Genomic DNA, 19,327 nt, shown 5'->3' on the forward strand with positions numbered 1-19,327 from the left:
TCTCTGCTATCATTCAGCCATGTCTCAAATATTAAATATATTATTTTTTTATTTGTTTATTTGACAAGGACAGTGCACGATAAATATGTGCACCAGAGATAAAAGTTAAAAGTTAATTTTCTTCTCAGTCTTTCTGTTGTCAGTTTGCCATGATGACAAGAAATATTAACTTCCCTTCATAATCTTTTTGTGATCAAGTTTCATCAGCTAATACTGTAGTGTGATTGATCACATGTTTTTTAAATGTTCATTTATCTGCTGTTTGATTTCCATGGCTAATAGTTATGTTAACCCCATGTTTCTTTTTCTGTTGTCAGTTTTCCATGGCCAAGCTCATTAATGTGTTCAGGCGGAAAGTCGTGGTCTCAACAGACAGCCGTGTCCGCACCATGAATGAGATTCTCACCTGCATCAAACTGATCAAAATGTACGCCTGGGAGGATTCATTTGAAAAGAAGATCACAGGTATGAGACCAGATGTATGCGTGTTGACTGTGCACTCAAATCAAATATGTTTGTAATTATATAGGAGAGTTAAACATCACATCACTGACTGTCTGCTGGCATCTCTCAAAAACCAAAAGTAGCAGACTGTGATTGTACAAAGTGGCTCACAGTGTGTGAATGTGAATCAGGCCGGGGGCTGAAACAGACGTAGGAGCTCAGCAATCTTTAACTAAGGAAGTAAAGTTTAAAGGTTTCAGACTTAAACCAAAACCTGCTCTCTAAATATCTGATGTCTCTCCCCTAGACATCAGGAAGAGAGAGAAGAACCTGTTGGAGAAGACCGGCTATGTCCAGAACGTCAATTCCACCATTACCGCAATCATCCCTACATTTGCCACCATCATCACCTTTGTCATCCACACCTTGCTGGGGTTACGGCTCAGCTCCTCTGCCGTGAGTGTCTCAGCAAGGCAGCACACATAATGCACGACACCATTTTGCAACATCCCTGCTTCATGACTGAAGCAGATTTGACAGGTGAAATTAAAAAGGGATCAGTTTCCCCCTGGATTCCCCTGTTGGTCCACCTCTCGTTGGTATGAACTGGCCAGTGTTGTATGATGTCAGGTTGTGTGTTAGACATTTCTCACTGTGTCATTACCAGGCCTTTACCACCATTGCCATCTTCAACTCCATGAGGTTCTCTCTGGGTGTAGTGCCTATCAGTGTCAAAGCCTTGGCTGAGGCTGCCGTGTCAGCGGCTCGACTGAAGGTAACTCTCCTGCTTAGCAGATTCATGTAAACTCTCGTAGGCTGGATCTTAAAGTAAAGGCTCACTTTGCTCTGATGTTTACCAAAAATGGAAGCTATCTTCATCAGACTCCTGTGTTACGGGAAAATTCTGTTTGACAACAAACATGTTGTCCCCTGTGGATGATGCAATGTCCCTCTGGCCCAGTCTGTAATAAATATGTCACCTTGATCTGATCTGTATGCTACAGTGTATGTGTGAGTGGTGGGTGGGGATGAACTGCAGAAGAAATGAATGTAGGAAACACTAACTTTTATTACATTATCAGCTCTTTATTTGAGACATACAAATAAGATTTTTTTTTCCCCCCAGAAAATAATGCTGATCCAGAATCCAGAGCCCTACCTAGTCCAGAAACACAACAGTGCTTCAGCCATAGTGATGGTCAAAGCTACTCTGTCTTGGACCAAACCAGCCGTTCGGTCAGCACAGCCCCCCGACACAGACAGCGGGCTGAGTAAGGACAAGGCAGACCTGGTGTCCCAGAATGGGAAGACTGAAACCCTGCCAACCCTGAGAAACATCTCCTTCACCTTGCCTAAGGTGGCTGCTCACAGCTTTGGCACTGATAATAGCAGGGCTAGATCTGAGCTAAAGGCAAACTAATGATTCTGATGTGTATTTCCCTGTAGGGCAACCTGCTTGGAATCTGTGGGAATGTGGGAAGTGGAAAAACATCACTGATCTCTAGCATTTTGGAACAGGTTGGTTCTTCCTCTTCCTTATATTTTCGAATCTGTTTTTTCCATCTCTGCAAGCCCCTGGCATTGAAACATCTTATCTAAACAGTCAATACAATTTTTTATGTCCACATTGCATTTTCACACATAGGAATTTAATTATTGTATGTCACATTGTCTGTCACATGTTCTGCAGCACAATAAAAGACAAAGTGACATCACAGTACAGAATAAGGAAATAAGTAAAATAAATAATAAAAATGTGAAAATAAAAGTTGAATTTGTCGGCCGGTATTGGGATAAGTGCATGTGAAATTGATATATATGATGGTTTTCCCTCTGATTTCAATTACCTTCTACCTTCTGTCTATCTATCTATATTAATTTTCATTTGGACCAATATGATTTTGAGCACAGGGTCTCACTGTGATGGCTGCAGGTCACAAGTGATATTGCTCTGAGTTTATCCCTTAACTGCAATTAAGCGTCTCTATGACTGCACTGTTGTTGTAATATGGTGTTATTTTTAGTATTCTTATATTTTTTTTGTTTCTTAGATGTACCTTCTGCAGGGCTCCGTCACAGCCGATGGTACGTTTGCCTACGTTTCCCAGCAGGCCTGGATATTCCATGGAACTGTCCAAGAAAACATCCTGATGGGGGAACTTTTTGACGAGGCCAAGTAAGGGATCGCTTTTAATAATTTTCCAGGCAATTGTCGCTTATATTCATGATAAGTAACTGCAGCTAAATGTAAAATAACATCTAGAGCCTTGTTCTTGGGGATGAATAGCTCTGACAGCGACTGCGAAGTTAATATGTTACCACTGTCAGTTATTACTGCAGAGATAACAGATTATGTGACTCTAAAACAAGGATGTGCCAAACCTTTTTCCCTAGTAGTCTTTTTCAATGGTCTGCCTGTCATTGGTATTTCAGCTGACTCATGTTAGCCAGCATTTCCTCGGCTGTGTAAAAGGAAGTTTCTCTTATCTCTATGAGCTTGCTTTTCCTCATGCTGTCAAGCAGTAAAAGGTCATAGGTCACCTCTGTTAGATAACAGGATGATAATCAGAGAGCCGCGTAGTCCTGCCAACTATGGCAAGAGGGAATATATGCTGATGTGTGGAGGTTTTGCTTTGAGGCAGATCTGCTTGGGCTGCACAAAATTATGATGAATCTTTTTATTCTTCTGGTACTGACATAAATATTTATGGCAGAGTTTGTGCCTGTAGGTGTGCTATAGGTGTGTGAACGGCTGTTATGTCAAGTCAGCTAGACCAAAACCTCATCCTAATTACCAGGGGTGGAAAGAGTACTACAGGTCGCAGTACAGATATTTTACCTAGAGCTAGAAGTAGTGCTACATGAGTAAAAGTAAAAAATATGTACTGAGTTACTTTTTCAAAGCGATATCTGTATCAGGCTTGATCTTTTCCATGCAGTTACAAAAGGATGAGAACACAGGCTTCAAACTACATTCTTTTGAAGGTGCATTGCGCAAAATTGCTGTGGGTTGATTGAAGCGAGGACCATGTAGACTCAACCATCAACATTATACTTGCTTAACCCACTTTTGTCAGTTGAGTCTACATGGTTCTCATCCTCAGGCCAACTTGCTGTTCTTATCCCCCTTTTTTCACGCTTTTTCCACACATTTGCCAGCTGAGTCTAAATGGTCCTTGCTTCTAATGACCGCCTGTAATTCTTCACCGAGCACCTTTTATTGTGAAATCTGGAAAGGACAAAAAGTAGAACCAGCAAAGTATATTCCTCTAATCATCTTTGTTGACTGAGCTTTTATTGTGAAAGGTTGCACAGTCTGTCACTGATCATTTTGTTCTCTGTAATGGACATGATTTAAAATGTAGTAAAGTACAAGTTACCATCATCTCTGATAACTGTGCACAAGGTGGACAGAAAAAGTTTAAATACTGTGGTCCCTGACAATTTATTCTGAACTGCAACAAATAATTACCTAGACTCCCAGGTTAAGTGTTCCAGCATGTCTGACAGACTTTTGTTGTGGTTTATTGTGCTGCTGTGTGAACATGCAGCTGGAGGCTTGCAATAACAAAGCTGAGGCTGATGAAGGGTGATGAAAAAATATTTAAAACATGTTTTATCTGCCTTGGCCCCATATTTCTTATTATAGTACTATCTTATTTTATTGGCCTTTCTTGTCTTTTTGAATATTGATTGCAAAATAAGGTCATTTTGAGTTCATGAAAGTGGCAATAAAGTGAGTGAGAGTGAATGGTACAGTCAGGTCTATTTCCTTCACAAGTCTGTCTCACAGGGCTTCATATGCTACATCACACAGTTCACCTGGCCTGAAAGTCTTTGGACTGTAGTTGGAAACCCACACAAAAACAGTGCTAACCATGAAGCCACCGTGCCATACTGTCTTGAATCATTCTTCCTCAGGTATGACAGAGTTCTTAATGCCTGTAGCCTCAAACCTGACCTGGACATCCTCCCCTACGGTGATCAAACCGAGGTAGGAATTATCTCCTCAGCAAAACTGAATCCTTCAGATATGTTCTTACAAGCCAATTCTCTCGACCTTGAAAAGTCGACTTTGGTGTGCACAGTACCAGGATCTGTAGCTGGTGGCATAACGGTGATTTGATGTTTGCAGATTGGAGAGCGGGGGCTGAATCTGTCGGGGGGGGCAGAAGCAGAGGATCAGCATGGCCAGAGCTGTCTACTCCAACAAGGATATTTACCTGCTGGACGACCCGCTGTCTGCTGTCGACGCCCATGTGGGGAAACACATCTTTGAGGAATGCATCAAGAAGGAGCTCCGTGGGAAATCCATCATACTGGTTACACATCAGCTCCAGGTAGGGGAATACTTTGATTATTGAGGATTTGATCAGATTCGTAGGAGAGGTGTGGTGTGGTGGTGCAGTGGTTACTGCTGTTGCCTCACAGCAAGAAGGTCCTAGGTTTGATTTCTGGCAGGTCAGGGAGATTCCTTTCTGTTTGTATGTTCTTCCTGTGTGTGTACTTTCCTTCCATTGTCCAAACACCTGCAAGTCAGGTGAACTGGCGATGTTAAGTTGCCTCTAGGTGTGCATGTGTCTGCCCTGTGATGGACTGGTGACCTGTCCAGGGTGTTTCTCCACCTCCTGTCCATTTAACGCTGAGATAGGCTCCAGCACCCCATGATCCTAATTGGATAAGGGGTTTGGAAAATGAATGAATGAGTAGTGAAAAATGTGTTTTGGACAAAATCCAAAATCGTGAAAAATTGAAATGCACACCAATATATGAATGAGATGACCCAAGGAATTTCTGCGACTTATGGTTCAGAGATAAATAAACATAAAACTAACCATGGATTTCATTATTAAAGTGCAGCCATCTGTTCTGGATATTTTAAAGGGAGAAAAAGAAGTCATGAATCCCTTCATGACACATGACAAGAAGAATAATCAGCAAATCAGAAATAGCTGGTGCTGATGGCTTGTCAGATGCCCTTCAGATAGTTACACTCATGCATGGACTGGTGTATGAATTGTATGCCTGGGCTGATGTGCCAATGCTTTAGTTATGTGACCCCACCTTTAATGTCAAACTGCAGTGTCAAACATTAATTCATATGCTTTTATTTTGTTATGTGCATGGTTGATGACATGATAACTGAGTGGGGCTGCTGTGCCTGTATGCCATTGTTGTCCTCCATGATCAAAGATTGGAGAAGGGGCTATGGATGGGGCGTCTCCCTGTCTGTCCATTTACTGAGCATGATTTCTCTGCCTCTGCTAGCCTGTTTTGGACAAAGTGATTGGAAATGATGGATTTTGACCCTGGGGTCCAGCATGTTGAGTGTAAACCTGATTGGCCCACCGTAGCACCACCACCAGGCCAATAGGGCAACAAGTTCTCAATATCTTCGACACTGTTGGCTAAAATCTGATGAACCTTTGAGGAATGATGCATTTTTACAACCATGTTAATTTACATGCCTTTTTTGCATCTTTCAAGAATTTATTCACTCCTTAGGCTATCTGGCATATTTATAATTGTTTGTATATTGTAACTGATTGGTGCTTGAGGGGGTTAATGCCATACTAGGACTGCACATTTAATTATTAGACAAATGGTAAAGGCTGTGGAGATAAAGGATGTTTACCTTCAGTTGGATGGAAAGAGCCATGAATCAAGGTCTGGCAGGGTTTCCAGGCTTGTGTGCTTTAGTGAGTTTATGTAATCAAGTGTATGTTTGTAAATGTTGTAATTAGCATCTAAGGAATATTAATTTTATATATATATATATATATATATATATATATATATTTTTTTTTTTTTTTTTTTTTTTTTTTTTTTTTAGAACAACTACATCAGTTGTGAAGATGTATCAAAAATGTTGGTAAGATGACAAAAAGTGCAGTGGATGAATGCATTATAGCCAGGATTGTGCTCAACCAGGCTATACAGGGTAGACTGGTGATTGTCCTTAGCAGGCTGCCCTCTGGTGGTATAATGGTGGAGTTGCACTGATGGCGTGCCTGGCTTTACTCTCAGTGTGACAGGATACCCCACTCTTACACTGTGTGGGACTGGCCATGGTTATACATTTAGCCACTGACAGAGTTGGAGGCCTTAATCAGGATGCAGCCAGCATCAAAACATTGGTCCCAGTTGATTTGCACTTTTGTTAAGAATAAAAGCTGCAATTTTGGTGGTTTCAATGGTTTTACTTTTATCATAGAGCTGTAGGGCACTCTGAAATGTTAGAATAAGAATTTTTAATGTTCTCTGTCTCTGTGTTGTTTCTGGGAGTCTGTTCCATCAGATAAACAGCAATCTGTTTATCAGTCTGTTCCACCAACTCTCCATTCAATCAATCCAAATTAGAAACACGAAAATTGTGTCAATTTGCAAATGATAGAGTATCCAGACTCAGTTATTTATAAGGAGGTTTGATATCACAAACATACCAAAGAGCTCTGAATCTGTAGAGAGTAGTGTGCTGTACAACCAGTCAAGGCTTTTATTTTCAGAGGATTGAACTGGACCTGAATGCTGCTCCCTGGAAGGTCAGTGGGCAGCTCAGAGTTTTCAACTAGCCAGTTTCACGATCAAACTGTACTTAACATTCACAGCTGGATTGCTTTAGGTGAACTTTTGCAGATGACACACCTGATTTTAATGCCAGTATTACAGTTCACACTAATATAACCACTAATCGCCAGCACTGATTAAAATGTGTTTGAATGAACATTTGTAGTTGGTTTCATCCCTACTGATAAAAACAAAGATGTTTCACTTACATGTTCATTTCACCAGACAGGTAGATGAAACATCTTTGGACAGACAGATGGTGTTTGCCACTCTGAATGAGCATATGAAAAAAATCACTATAGATTTAGACTATTTTAGCTTTAGCTAGATCTAAAGGACTTCTCTGTGATTGAAAGCTTATCCAACAAGATCTGAGATGTCCAAATGTGATGCGTTAAGTCCACCCATGAGTAAAACAAACACCAGGAAGTATATGACCGCTGTTTGGCCACATCAGTTAACGCTCTCGGTGTGGTGCAGATTTGTTTCTGCTGATGCAACTCTCCCTGCTTTTGTCTGTCAGTACCTGGAGTTCTGCGATGATGTTCTGGTTCTGGAGGACGGGGAAGTTCAGGAGTCTGGAAACCACCAGGACCTGATGAAGGCCAATGGACGCTACGCTCAGCTCATCACCAGCTACCTGACAGAACAGTCCAGAGTAAGATGGCCACCACAAAGCATTCACAAAAACTACTGAGCTCTGCTACAGCTGAGCCAAAAAAAGTCTCTTCAGATAACTTGTAAGCACGTATAATACAGGATTGAGAGAGTTCAGAGGTTATGAGGAGAAGGTGGTGAAAGGATTCAAGGCTGCACTGTAGTAACACCGGAAGCAAAAGTATTTCTCAGTAACCGCACAGTCAGGCCAAGCCACAAAACAGAATGTAAGAAATGCTTCATCTTTGAAAATCTGACTGCACATATTAGTGTTTTCATCTATTTGTAAGGTTCAGGCCAGAGTTAAATACGCCAAGCAGTCCTTTTCAGCCCGTCCAGAGTGAATGGTAACACTGTGCTGCCTGTTTACAGACACAAAAAAAGGAGGGGGAGGAGGAGGCATCGCCACTGGACTCTGCTCAGCTGGAGGAGACAAAGCAGAGAGAGTCTGACGGGGTTATGAACCCAGGTGAGACAGAACATTTGGATGGAGATTTACTGCAAACATTTCATCTGATCATCAAGCAGAAATGGAAAGGCACAATTCTTGGTATAATGTCACATAATTTGGCTCATTGTTCTTGAGTATCACATCATCAAATCAGATTTCTACATTGGGGCTCCCCCAAACAGCACAAGTGATAGTTACCTCATATTCTGTGTAGCTGTCAGTGGTTTTGCACTTTTAGACCAATCAAAGCTATAATTCCTTAAATTGGGAAAACATTTCTTACATTTTAGGTTCATTTTGGTCCAGTTTTTTGGCTTTTCATCATCCTAAATGATGACATCCAGAATAATGTCCAGTTCCCCCTGCTGGGTAATGATATCATTAATGTGTCTCTACATGACTGGTGTCTGTCCTTCCTCCCAGGGTTTGACATGTCAGATGAAGATGATGGACCGCTGTCTACAAAACAAAGTAAGTTACAAAGACAAAGGTGCTGATTTTTATATTACTACACAAACAAACTGGAGTCCATCCACAAATCAATATATCCAGTCCAGAAATACTGCAATACAGTGTTGTATAACATCTGTGCCATTCCATATATATAATCCACAGTGTCTGTATAATTACAATATTGATTAATAACCCAATGTCTTTTCAGTGTCAGGTTATTATCATAACTGTAATACTGATGTCTATTTCAAAGTGTCCATGGACATTTATGTGATAAGTAAATTTCATGACAATTTGGTCCATAAAACCTTATGCCTGTATGATTTTTTTTTTTACCTCTATGTCTGATGTTTCTGTAGAGCAACAACACATACATTGCAGAAAATGCCATATTTCTCCTCCAAACTTCATCAAATGCACTCTAATATAACAGGAATGAAGCAGATCTGAGTCCTTATTGGCGATATTATTATTGAATTATTTCTATTATGTCCTCAAAATTGTCAGTGTACTATCTAAAAAAAACTGACTAGCATGCTCATACACAGACTACCTGCTAACCTGTTTGTTTTGGTTCATTTCCGTTGGAGACACATAGCATCAAATGTGTCTGGGTTATGGGATCATTAATGTCTCTCTACATTAAAATATGGATTTTGTGTGTTACTACACTTTGTGAACCCACTCAGGACAGAGGTGTAGGCAGGTGGAAAGCAGTTTAATCCTGGTATGAATCAGTAAAATCCTTCTCCTCCTTTGAAGCTCCTGCAAAGGCTGAAGCCCAGCTGGTCAGTCAGGAGAGCTCCAGTGAAGGTGCAGTCACCTGGAGAACCTACCATCAGTACTGCCAGGCAGCTGGAGGTCTGGCACAACACACACACACACACACACACACACACACACACACACACACACACACCTGTGCATGGACATGTGTCTATTGAGAAAAATGCAAATGTGAGCACTCATATGCAATGAAGGGATGGACATTATTATATTAAATTATTTCACAGTTTGATTGATTGCATATTTGCAAAGACCGTGTTGCTTCCATTGCAGTGGACAATGGTGATATTTTTTATCAAGCATTCTTCACTCCTCCAAAGATGAGTAGCGATGTCAGGCGCCATGTTTGTCTGATCTGAGCTCCACTTCCCATGGAGGAACTAATGATAATTATTTCATATGGTCATATGGTGGGCAAGCTTCGCACATGGTTTCCTTGTTAGGACAGGCATTTATTTATTATAAGTAGGATTTGAGTAATTTGATCTATAAAAATTATTTGCACACATCACTATGTTTAGCTGACATTGTTCCACTGATTGCTGTTATTGGTCTGTAACTTTCCAGTGTGCATGCAGGTGCCAGCTTGATACCACCAGGAAAACAAATATTCTCTATTTTTGAAGTTTGGTGTGACTTTATTCTGCAGGCTACTTCATCTCTTTCCTGACCCTCGTCATCATCGTCTTGTTGGTGGGAACAACGGCCTTTAGCAACTGGTGGCTCAGCTACTGGCTGGACCAGGGCCATGGGGTGAGAACTAACACACACACGCACACACGCACACACACACACACACACACACACACACACACACACACACAGACTCCTACCAGCCCTCACTGATACTACAGGACCTCCCACAGCTGAAGACAGTAACAGTTGTTTTAATAGTTATTCTTACTGTGAATTGACAGGTTCTGCATTTTAACACTATACCCTCCGTGTGGAAACTAGTTTCTTGGGCCCTATATTCGATTTCATTTAATGACATTTTGAAAAAACTTTGTCCTCCTTGTCCAGTTACTGTACAGATAGATAGATGAATCAACTTCAGCAGGGAAAGATCTGGTACAGGAACCTGTTTTATGGGTTGTTGTCTCTACCAAAGAGTCTCGTACTTCTCAGAGAGGTTCATAATGAAAAAAAGAAAAAATGAATTTCATTGAACCAAACCAATGTCTCCACTGAGGTTCTCAATTTGCTGTTGTTATGCCTCAGAAAGCTAATGTGTCAGCCTCAGACATCGGCAACATCTCAAAGAACCCAGATCTGCACTTCTACCAGATGATTTATGGCCTGGTGGTGGTCGCCATGGTGACATTTGGCGTCATCAAAGGCTACTCCTTCACTAAGGTCACCCTGCATGCCTCCTCCAAGATGCACAACACCATGTTCAAGAAGGTAGGCAGGTCAGATGGCTGAACCCTGGCCATCTAGATTATTTGAAAGTGCTCATGAAGACTTTGTAGAGTTTAACTTGTACTTGATTTAAAAAATTAATTGTATGCTTCTACGCTATGTTTCATCTCCTGAAATCAGTGTGATTTCTTGTAAAGACACATACCAAACTAAAGCAACCGTCTTAGTATGTGTTAGTTTTTTTTAGAAAAGAGATTTGCCCTCAGTGGTTTTTAGAAAGGAAGTTAAAGCGACATGGCTGTTCATGATCATCTGACACAGAAAACTGCTTTGTGTCCCTTTCTCAGATCATAGCGAGTCCCATGAGTTTCTTTGACACCACGCCAACTGGTCGCATCCTCAACCGCTTCTCCAAAGACCAGGACGAGGTCGACTCCGTGCTGCCACCCAACATGGACGCTTTCTTCCAGTTCTGTCTTTTGTGCACCTACACCATTGTGACCATTGCATCCATTTTCCCCGCCATGCTGGCAGCTGTGGCTGTTCTGGGATGTGTGTTCACGCTCATTCTCTTGTGAGTTAACATTAGTAAACTAAAAATATTGAAGTCACCCAGTTCTACAGGAACCAGAAGAAAAAGTTCATTCTGTGGCACAACTCACAGATATAGAACACTAATCAACCAAGGACAGCATCTACAAGCAGTTCTCCAGTCTCAGTGTGTAGTATAAATTTTTGAACTGTCAAATACGTAAAATTCGGAGCATTTCTACAGTAATAATACATAACAGGTCTGGACACATCCATAAACAGTGTGATCAGCAGTGGTTTAAGGCATCCTGTATATCAGCTGTGGTTTCTCTGCAGTGTGTTCCAGAGGAGCATCCGTCAGATGAAGAGGATGGAGAACATCAGTCGCTCCCCCTGCATCTCCCTCACCACCTGCACCCTACAGGGCCTCAGCACCATCCACGCCTACAACAAGAGGGAGAGATACATAAAACTGTAAGATACTAGGATCCCTCAACAGAAAATGTCATTTTTCTAAGCATTTTTTTATCGAGGGAGGATTTCTCCAAGCCTGCATGTTCTCTTTTTTTAGCACTGCCATTACTGTGACTCAAAACAGTAATGCTATGTCAAATCTGAAATTAAAGCTGCAAGCAGCGTTGGACGGGCCCTCGCACCCGTGCTGCCGCGTGCCCACTTGTGCCCGGTGGCTGTGGCATTAAGCACACACACACACACACACACACACACACACACACACACACACACACACACACACACACACAGAGTTGTTACTGCTCCTTCCCAATGAGTGTGCATTGGGAGAAGGCTGCAGGCAACTACTGTGAGTCAGAAGAGTGGAGGAGGGGAGGGAGAGCCGTGCAGAGCAGAGAAACCAGAGTCCAAACCTGTTGAACAACTCTTCAGTGGCCACAAACTTTTTCAAGTCCACACCATGATATATAGTTTTGTAGGAATATGCGTCCTCTTTCCATCGGCATAGGTTTGAAAGCTGTCAGACTTTTACTTTAGTCACCAGGGGCGTAATTAGTGCCCATTGTCAGGGCAAGTGCCTGTTTATTCACAGCAGGCACACCAGGGTCCATGGGAAAAAGTGGAGGTGTTGGTTGTGGACACTCAGTGCGAACCAGTCCCAGAACTTTAACCAGTTCTAACTATTGCTAACAGACATGACAGTACTTGGGACCTTGTCCCTAGCTGCTAAACAAGCAGCACATGTGCGCAACCCAGGTAGGAATTGACTGTGCTTTGGGTGCGCTAAGACAAAGAAAGAAGAAAATAAAAATACAATTATCATCATCCATTCATTCAGGCTCCTGCAGAGCATAGGAATGTCAAATCAAACAGCAGCTCTTTACCGCTATATGAATTGCTTGTACTACCAGACTCTGACAGAGAGTTATAAATAACCTATACTCTCATAATAACTACTTAAGTAAGATATATGATAATAAATTATGAGAGTGAGAACTACCGCGACCTTGTGTCGCTCATGGGACATACTGGTATAGCTATATGGAATATAGTTTGCACTGTTAATGACCCCACATGAAATTTCACAAGTGAACCGGTATTAGACTAGTATTTATAACAGAATATGGGGATAACAAAGAAGAATTGTTCGTAAGGTAAAAGTCTCTCGTCATTATCATAACCGGATCTCAGCCTTCCATCTCTGTTGCTGGGAGGATGTTCTTCACATAGTCCATGGCCTTTTGGGGGTCCACAAACTCCTTGTCCTCGTCCTGGTGTGTGATTCGGAGTCTGGCTGGGTAGAGCAGACCGTAGCAGATCCCTTTCCGACCTCGCAGCGCTCTCCGTACATCCGTGAATGCAGCTCTAGCCTTGGCAACACTGGCGGTGTAATCGGGGAATATGGCAATTCGGTGTCCGTTGTAAGATAGTGGAGCTCTGTCCCGTGCTTTCCATAGGATCTCCACGGCGTCTTCATCATGATGTAACTTTGCGATGATCACTCGCGGTTTCTCCCAGTCTCCAAGATTTCTGGTGGCGAGTACACGGTGTGAGCGTTCCACCTTTACATCCCGGTCCAGCTGTAGGATTTCTCTGATACATTTAGCGACCGCTTTAGGAGAGCTGGAGTTCGGATGTTCTTCTGTGCCTGCTATCCTGATGTTGTTCTGTCTCATTCTCCCCTCCATGTCCTCACATCGGTCTTTAAGAGTTGTCATCTGGTTTTTAAGGCTGGATACCGTGGCTTGCAGCGATGTCACTTCATTGGACCATGTTGATAATCCGTCCTTCACATCCTGTATGTCTGCTTTGAGGTGGTCTACTTCTGCACGCATTGCCTTTGTATTATTGGCAACTTCAGACTTCAGTCCTTGAAATTCCGATTTAAGTGCATTAAAGTCATCCGCCAGCGCACTTTTAAGTTCATCCCTTATGATTTTGGAAATCTCTCCTCTCAAGGAAGATAAGACCTCTTCTTTAATACCTTCAGCAGACATATCTGAGTTTTCAGACCGGGTGGGCGAAGGTTGGTCGGAATCACCTGTTGTGCGCTGCCTCGCAGTTCTAGCAGGCCGTGAACTGTTAGCTTTAGCTTGGCCGCTGTATTTGTATTTTTGAAGCTTTTCCGCCATTCAAATCCACGCTCAGCATGCAGTTCGATTGTTCACCCCCTTGTGTTGTCTTTCGCACACGTTTGGACTGATCTTCACATATATTTAGCTGTTTTTTGGAAAAAAATTATTGTTGATTCTGCAGGGGCTCTGAAAAACGCTTCCTATTCCATGTGTTGCTCACAAGCGCCCCCCTCCTCTCAGAATTATGATAGAAAAGTCAAAATTATGACTTTTTTCTGAGATAAATCTCAGAAGTCAGTTTATTTATGTGTTTATTTATGTATTTACTGTTGGGTCGGCCCAAATCCTCTTCCTTATAATTGCACTTCATGTGTGATTCTTGAAATAATGTCCTCCTTCCTTCTCTGAGCAAAATTTAACTGGCAGAACTTATAATAAAATATGAAATAACACCATCTAGCCAACAAAGTACAGTAAAGAGACTTATTCAGTAAAAAGCAGCGATCAGGGAGCCTCAGCTGAGGGAGAGACAATTGATTTTACTGATGGGGGCAAATTTAGTCATGTTTTTGGAGTGTGGGAGGAAACCGGAGTGCCCGGAGGAAACCCACGCAGACACGGGGAGAACCACGAAAACTCCACACAGAGAGGGCGGGGCCGCGAGCCCAAGCCCCGCCCCCTCGCTGTGAGGCCGCAGTGTTTCCACTGAGCCACCGTGCCGCCCGAGGTGCACTCTTAAAAAGGACGTGGAGCTTTTCAGGACGTCCCGGCTCCCAGGCTGGGACATGTGGAGCGCTGGAAAATAAACTGCCGACGTCCTTTTTAAGAGCGCACATTCATCTTGAAAAAAAAAATCTAATCTGCCAATCATGATGAGACCTTTTGGTGTGTGTGTGTGTGTGTGTGTGTGTGATGTTCATTAGTGTGTAGGGTTTAAGGGGCGTGGAGATTGAGAGGAGAGAAGGGAATGGTGTGTGTGTGTGTGTGTGTGTGTGTGTGTGTGGTGTTAGGGTGTGTAGGGTTTAAGGGGTGTGGAGATTGAGAGGAGTGAAGGGTTGTGGTGGTGGTGGTGGTGGTGGTGTGTGTGTGTGTGTGTGTGTGTGTGTGTGTGTGTGTGTGTGTTAAAATGGGAAAGGATGCTGAAGGTGAAGTTGGTTTGACTTCAGCCCCGGGATCCTTTCCTCAGTTTAGGACAAAAGGTCTCATCAGGAGGAGATTTTGTTTTCAAGATGAATGAAAAAAAAAAAAAAAAAATTAGGATGGGCCCGAGAAGTCCTCCTTCTACTCTGCTTTCTTCTTCTTCTTCTCCTCCTTTCTGCGGGCCTTCTCCTGCTGCTCTGCTCGCCATTCTTCCTCTCTCCTCTGTCTCTCCTCTTCCTTCCTCAGCAGCTTCTTCCTCTTCCACTGCTGCCGCTCAGCCACCTCCGGGCAGCCGTCCACTGCAGGAGAAAAGGGACAGGTGGACAGGTGAGTGTGGAGTGTGACGGAGCTGCAGCGGCTCTGAAGGAGGCCACGCTGCCGTCACTCCTCCTGCTGAGTGAGCGACCTGACTTACCTTCACAGCTGCAGCAGACGCCGTGCTCCTTCTGCAAAGACCTGGAGATCTTCTTCAGGTTTCTTTCTTTCTCCTGCTTGAAGGTCCAGGCCTGGAGCTTCGCCCTGAAGCCGAGGTTCAGCTCCTCCTCTGCTGCCGTGGACGCTGCCTCTTCCTCCTTTTCTCGGGCCTCTCTCTCTCTTTTCTCTCTCTCTCTGGCCTTCTCCAGCTGCTGAGCTCTCCACGCCTCCTCTCTCTTCTGTCTCTCCTCCTCCTTTCTCAGCAGCTTCCTCCTTTTCCACTGCTGCCGCTCAGCGAACTTCACCCCTTCTGTAAAAAACAGAACATTATTTTAAGTTGACGGTGCAAAAAGGTGTTCAAACAATATTGCATGAATGTCCCTGAGCTGTTTAAGTTATATTAAATTATAAATCATTTTAAAAAAGAAATAAATGTTAAATTTAAATTAATTGGAGACTGACTATATTATTGTTAATGGTTTCACACACCACTTTGAAAAAATACAACAATGTGTCTGTGAAGCTACACATCCCTGAGGGGGATACAACTCCTAACCTGACTTACCTTCACAGCTGCAGCAGTTGTGCTCCTGCCTCAGAGTCCTGGAGATCCTCTTCAGGTTGCGGTCTTTCTGCTGCCTGAAGTTCCAGGCCTGGAGCTTCTCCCAGAAGCCGAGCTTCAGCTCCACTTCTGCCTCTGGGACTCCTGCTGCCTCTTCCTCCTCCTCCTCCTTTTCTTGGGCCTCTCTCTCTTCGGCCTCTCTCTCTCTTTTCTCTCTCTTGCAGGCCTCTCTCTCTCTTTTTTCTCTCTCATAGGCCTCTCTTGCACAGGCCTCTCTCTCTCTGGCCACCTCCTCCTCCCTCCTCTGTCTCTCTTTTCGGAGCACTTCCTCCCTCCTCTTCCTCTCCTGGGCCTTTTTAAATTGTGGAGAAGGCTCCAGCATCCACTCCCTCCTTTTCTTCAGGTTGGCCCTGAACAGCTGCCTTTGGCGGCTGAATCTGTCCTGGGGGTCAACAATGACGAAGGTCGGTTTGGGAGCTTCATCACCTTCCTTCTTGTTGTCCTCCTCAGTGTCTTTTGTGGCCTCCCTCTCTTGGTGTTTCTTCTCTGGAGAGGCGAAGGAGCTTTGGAGCTCCTCAGAAGTTTGGTGTGGCTCCTCAGCTCTGGTGGAGCTGAAGGTTAAAGGTCAAGAGTCATGCATCAGCAGCAGTCCAAACATCACAAACCACAGCAACAACATAATTAGAGCAAAAGAACAAATATAATGTAGCACCATACATGTCAGACATGATACAGCAGTTTGTTAGTGGCTCAGTCTGATTGGACAAGAGGCGCTCAGTGAGTGCTGATATACAGAATAACAGCACGCTGCTGTTTTACTGTTATTATCACTAAATGAGTAAATCATAATCTGTCGTGTCTTATTTCCGTTATTTGATGGAAGCTGTTTCTGGAAGTGTTGTATAAAAGCAGCATCACAGGAGAGCGAGCGCTGTCACTCTGAACATCAAACCTGTCAAACCAAATCTAACCGTCTGAAACCTGGATCAACGTCACGTTTCCTGTGTTTAAATTTAATTAACCCTTTGCAACCTGAGCAAACTGGCTTGATTTCTTCCAAAAAATGGAAACAAAAGCAGAGAGCAGCTGAGCAAGACGTGACCCGAGAGAGAGAGTCAGAAAGTCCCTTAGAAAGTTGTGTAGACAGCAGGGAAAATGTCCATACCTGGTGTGAATGTGGGTGATGAGAGCCTGGTGGAGGCTCTGTGGAGCCGGACGGAGCTGTGAGGAGCCCGTCCTCCTGTGGTTGTTGACCTGCTTCAGTGACATGCTTACTGTAGGCGATCACTTTGGAAATGAAAGTCGGGACACACACGCAGGTCCAGGTGTCTGCTGTGTGTCGCCGACGTCACAGAGGAGCTTTGTGACGGCGTTCCGATGCTCCTCTGTGACGGGAATTCTGGAATTCTGGACCGAGTCAGAATCGAACCTTCTGAGACCTCAAACTTTTCAAAAATATTTTAATGGAATAATATATATAACATATATATGTCATATGTATGCAATGCTGCTTTCACAGCTTTAAAATATTTTTTTAAATATCATTGGGTCTAAGCCTCCAAATTTTAATGGCTGTCTTGAATTTTAGATTGAAATATTTCTTGCAAATTTCCAATTTCCAAATTTCTTCCAAATTTTCCCCTTGATGCACAGAATCACAAAAGAACAAATGTACTCTTCCATTTGGCAGTCTGTTTGTGTTCTCTCTCATCTCTCTGGCCTTAAATAAAGGTTGAAGGGAGCTGAAAAGTCGATTGTCAGTATTTAGGCTTGATCTGCTCAAACTTCATCTTCGATCCTGCTGGACTGACACATTTTAGCAGATAATGTGGAAAATCATAACTTCACAGTTACAGGTTATATAGTTTTTATAGAATTTTGCATATTTTGGATGCTTATGTTTGCCGTTTACTTATGCATGTAAACTCAGTGACCACTATATTAGGTCGACCTGCACAATCTAATCTAATCTAATCCAGCTGTTGTGCCATAAAGTCTCCTCTCCTGCTGCCTTTAATGCTCAGCTTGTCTTGTTGTCACAGTAACAGAGGTGATCATTCACTTCTATGTTTGGCATTGAGCTCATAGTTAGTGCTGCTGTTGGACTGGACTGCACTTTACTGACAGCTGTTTCCACTATTCTGTCCCCCCTCATGTATATTAAATAGGCGAGGACAAAAAATTAGAAACACCTCTCAGTATAATGTAGTCCACTTCTGCAAACTACAACCTCAATAATAAACACAGAATTAAAGTGACACATTCTCCACAATGTCAACACAAACTGAACATTATAAACTTTCTTTAAAAGTAGAATTTAAGGCAGAGCTGCTGAGCTGAACTGCAGCAGACTGGACAGGTGGAGCTGATAAAGTGACTCTGAGTGTGTATATTTATTGATCAAATTTTGATGTGCACACATCAGAAGAAAAAGAACCTCTTCTCCTCTCAGAATTTTTTTTTTAACTTAATTTTTATTTATTTTTTCACAATAGTAACATGACATGTACATTTCCTTTCATTTACATTTTTTTCCCTTTTCACATAATCTTAACATTTATAATCAAAATCATGTATGAGTACATACATGACAAAATAAAATAATAATAAATAGAACATAGGACCAATTAAATTACACACATTTAAGATGAAAGAAAGACAAGAAAATAAGGAAAAAGAAATAAACAATTCAATAAAATAATGATAATAATAACAATATTATGGCTGTGGCATTAAGCACACACACACACACACACACACACACAGAGTTGTAACTGCTCCTTCCCAATGAGTGTGCATTGGGAGAAGGCTGCAAGCAACTACTGTGAGTCAGAGGAGTGGAGGAGGGGAGGGAGAGCAGTGCAGAGCAGAGAAACCAGAGTCCAAACCTGTTGAACAACTCTTCAGTGGCCACAAACTTTTTCAAGTCCACACCATGATATATAGTTTTGTAGGAATATGCGTCCTCTTTCCATCGGCATAGGTTTGAAAGCTGTCAGACTTTTACTTTAGTCACCAGGGGCCTAATTAGTGCCCATTGTCAGGGCAAGTGCCTGTTTATTCACAGCAGGCACACCAGGGTCCATGGGAAAAAGTGGAGGCGTTGGTTGTGGACACTCAGACTTTGCATCCTTCTGAAAGCCAAACGGTTCGAAGGAATGTAAATTCCTTCAGAACTTTTGTTAAGCACTATGTTCTCTGTCATCTATTAAATTTGCAAGCCGATAAAATTAATGCCCTGGGAGGAGATAGATTTCATGCAAAGTGGAAATTTGGGCGAAAACGTGACTTTCAAATGCAAATTGCGGACTTCCTGTTGGTTTTAGGTGGGGGGCACGGCACGAAAAATGTCGGGCTTGATGAGATCTACGTTTCGGCGCTGGTTTGGTCTTTCTATGACATTCTTGTGGG

General features: G+C 42.7%; 1 protein-coding gene across 1 annotated transcript in view; it reads left to right on the forward strand.

The window, feature by feature from the left end:
* Window positions 1-19,327, forward strand: part of abcc12 (ATP-binding cassette, sub-family C (CFTR/MRP), member 12) — a 34,271-nt gene that overhangs the window by 8,243 nt on the left and 6,701 nt on the right. The window contains 17 exon segments of the mRNA XM_030048652.1: window positions 318-465; window positions 752-900; window positions 1,112-1,219; window positions 1,571-1,801; window positions 1,891-1,962; window positions 2,496-2,620; window positions 4,366-4,438; window positions 4,580-4,606; window positions 4,608-4,784; window positions 7,535-7,669; window positions 8,041-8,137; window positions 8,543-8,590; window positions 9,335-9,433; window positions 10,008-10,111; window positions 10,580-10,762; window positions 11,068-11,294; window positions 11,588-11,725. Of these exon segments, the coding sequence (XP_029904512.1) occupies window positions 318-465; window positions 752-900; window positions 1,112-1,219; window positions 1,571-1,801; window positions 1,891-1,962; window positions 2,496-2,620; window positions 4,366-4,438; window positions 4,580-4,606; window positions 4,608-4,784; window positions 7,535-7,669; window positions 8,041-8,137; window positions 8,543-8,590; window positions 9,335-9,433; window positions 10,008-10,111; window positions 10,580-10,762; window positions 11,068-11,294; window positions 11,588-11,725 (2,141 nt within the window).

This window comes from Myripristis murdjan, chromosome 3, assembly GCF_902150065.1.
Source record: "Myripristis murdjan chromosome 3, fMyrMur1.1, whole genome shotgun sequence".
Classification (NCBI taxonomy): Eukaryota; Metazoa; Chordata; class Actinopteri; order Holocentriformes; family Holocentridae; genus Myripristis; species Myripristis murdjan.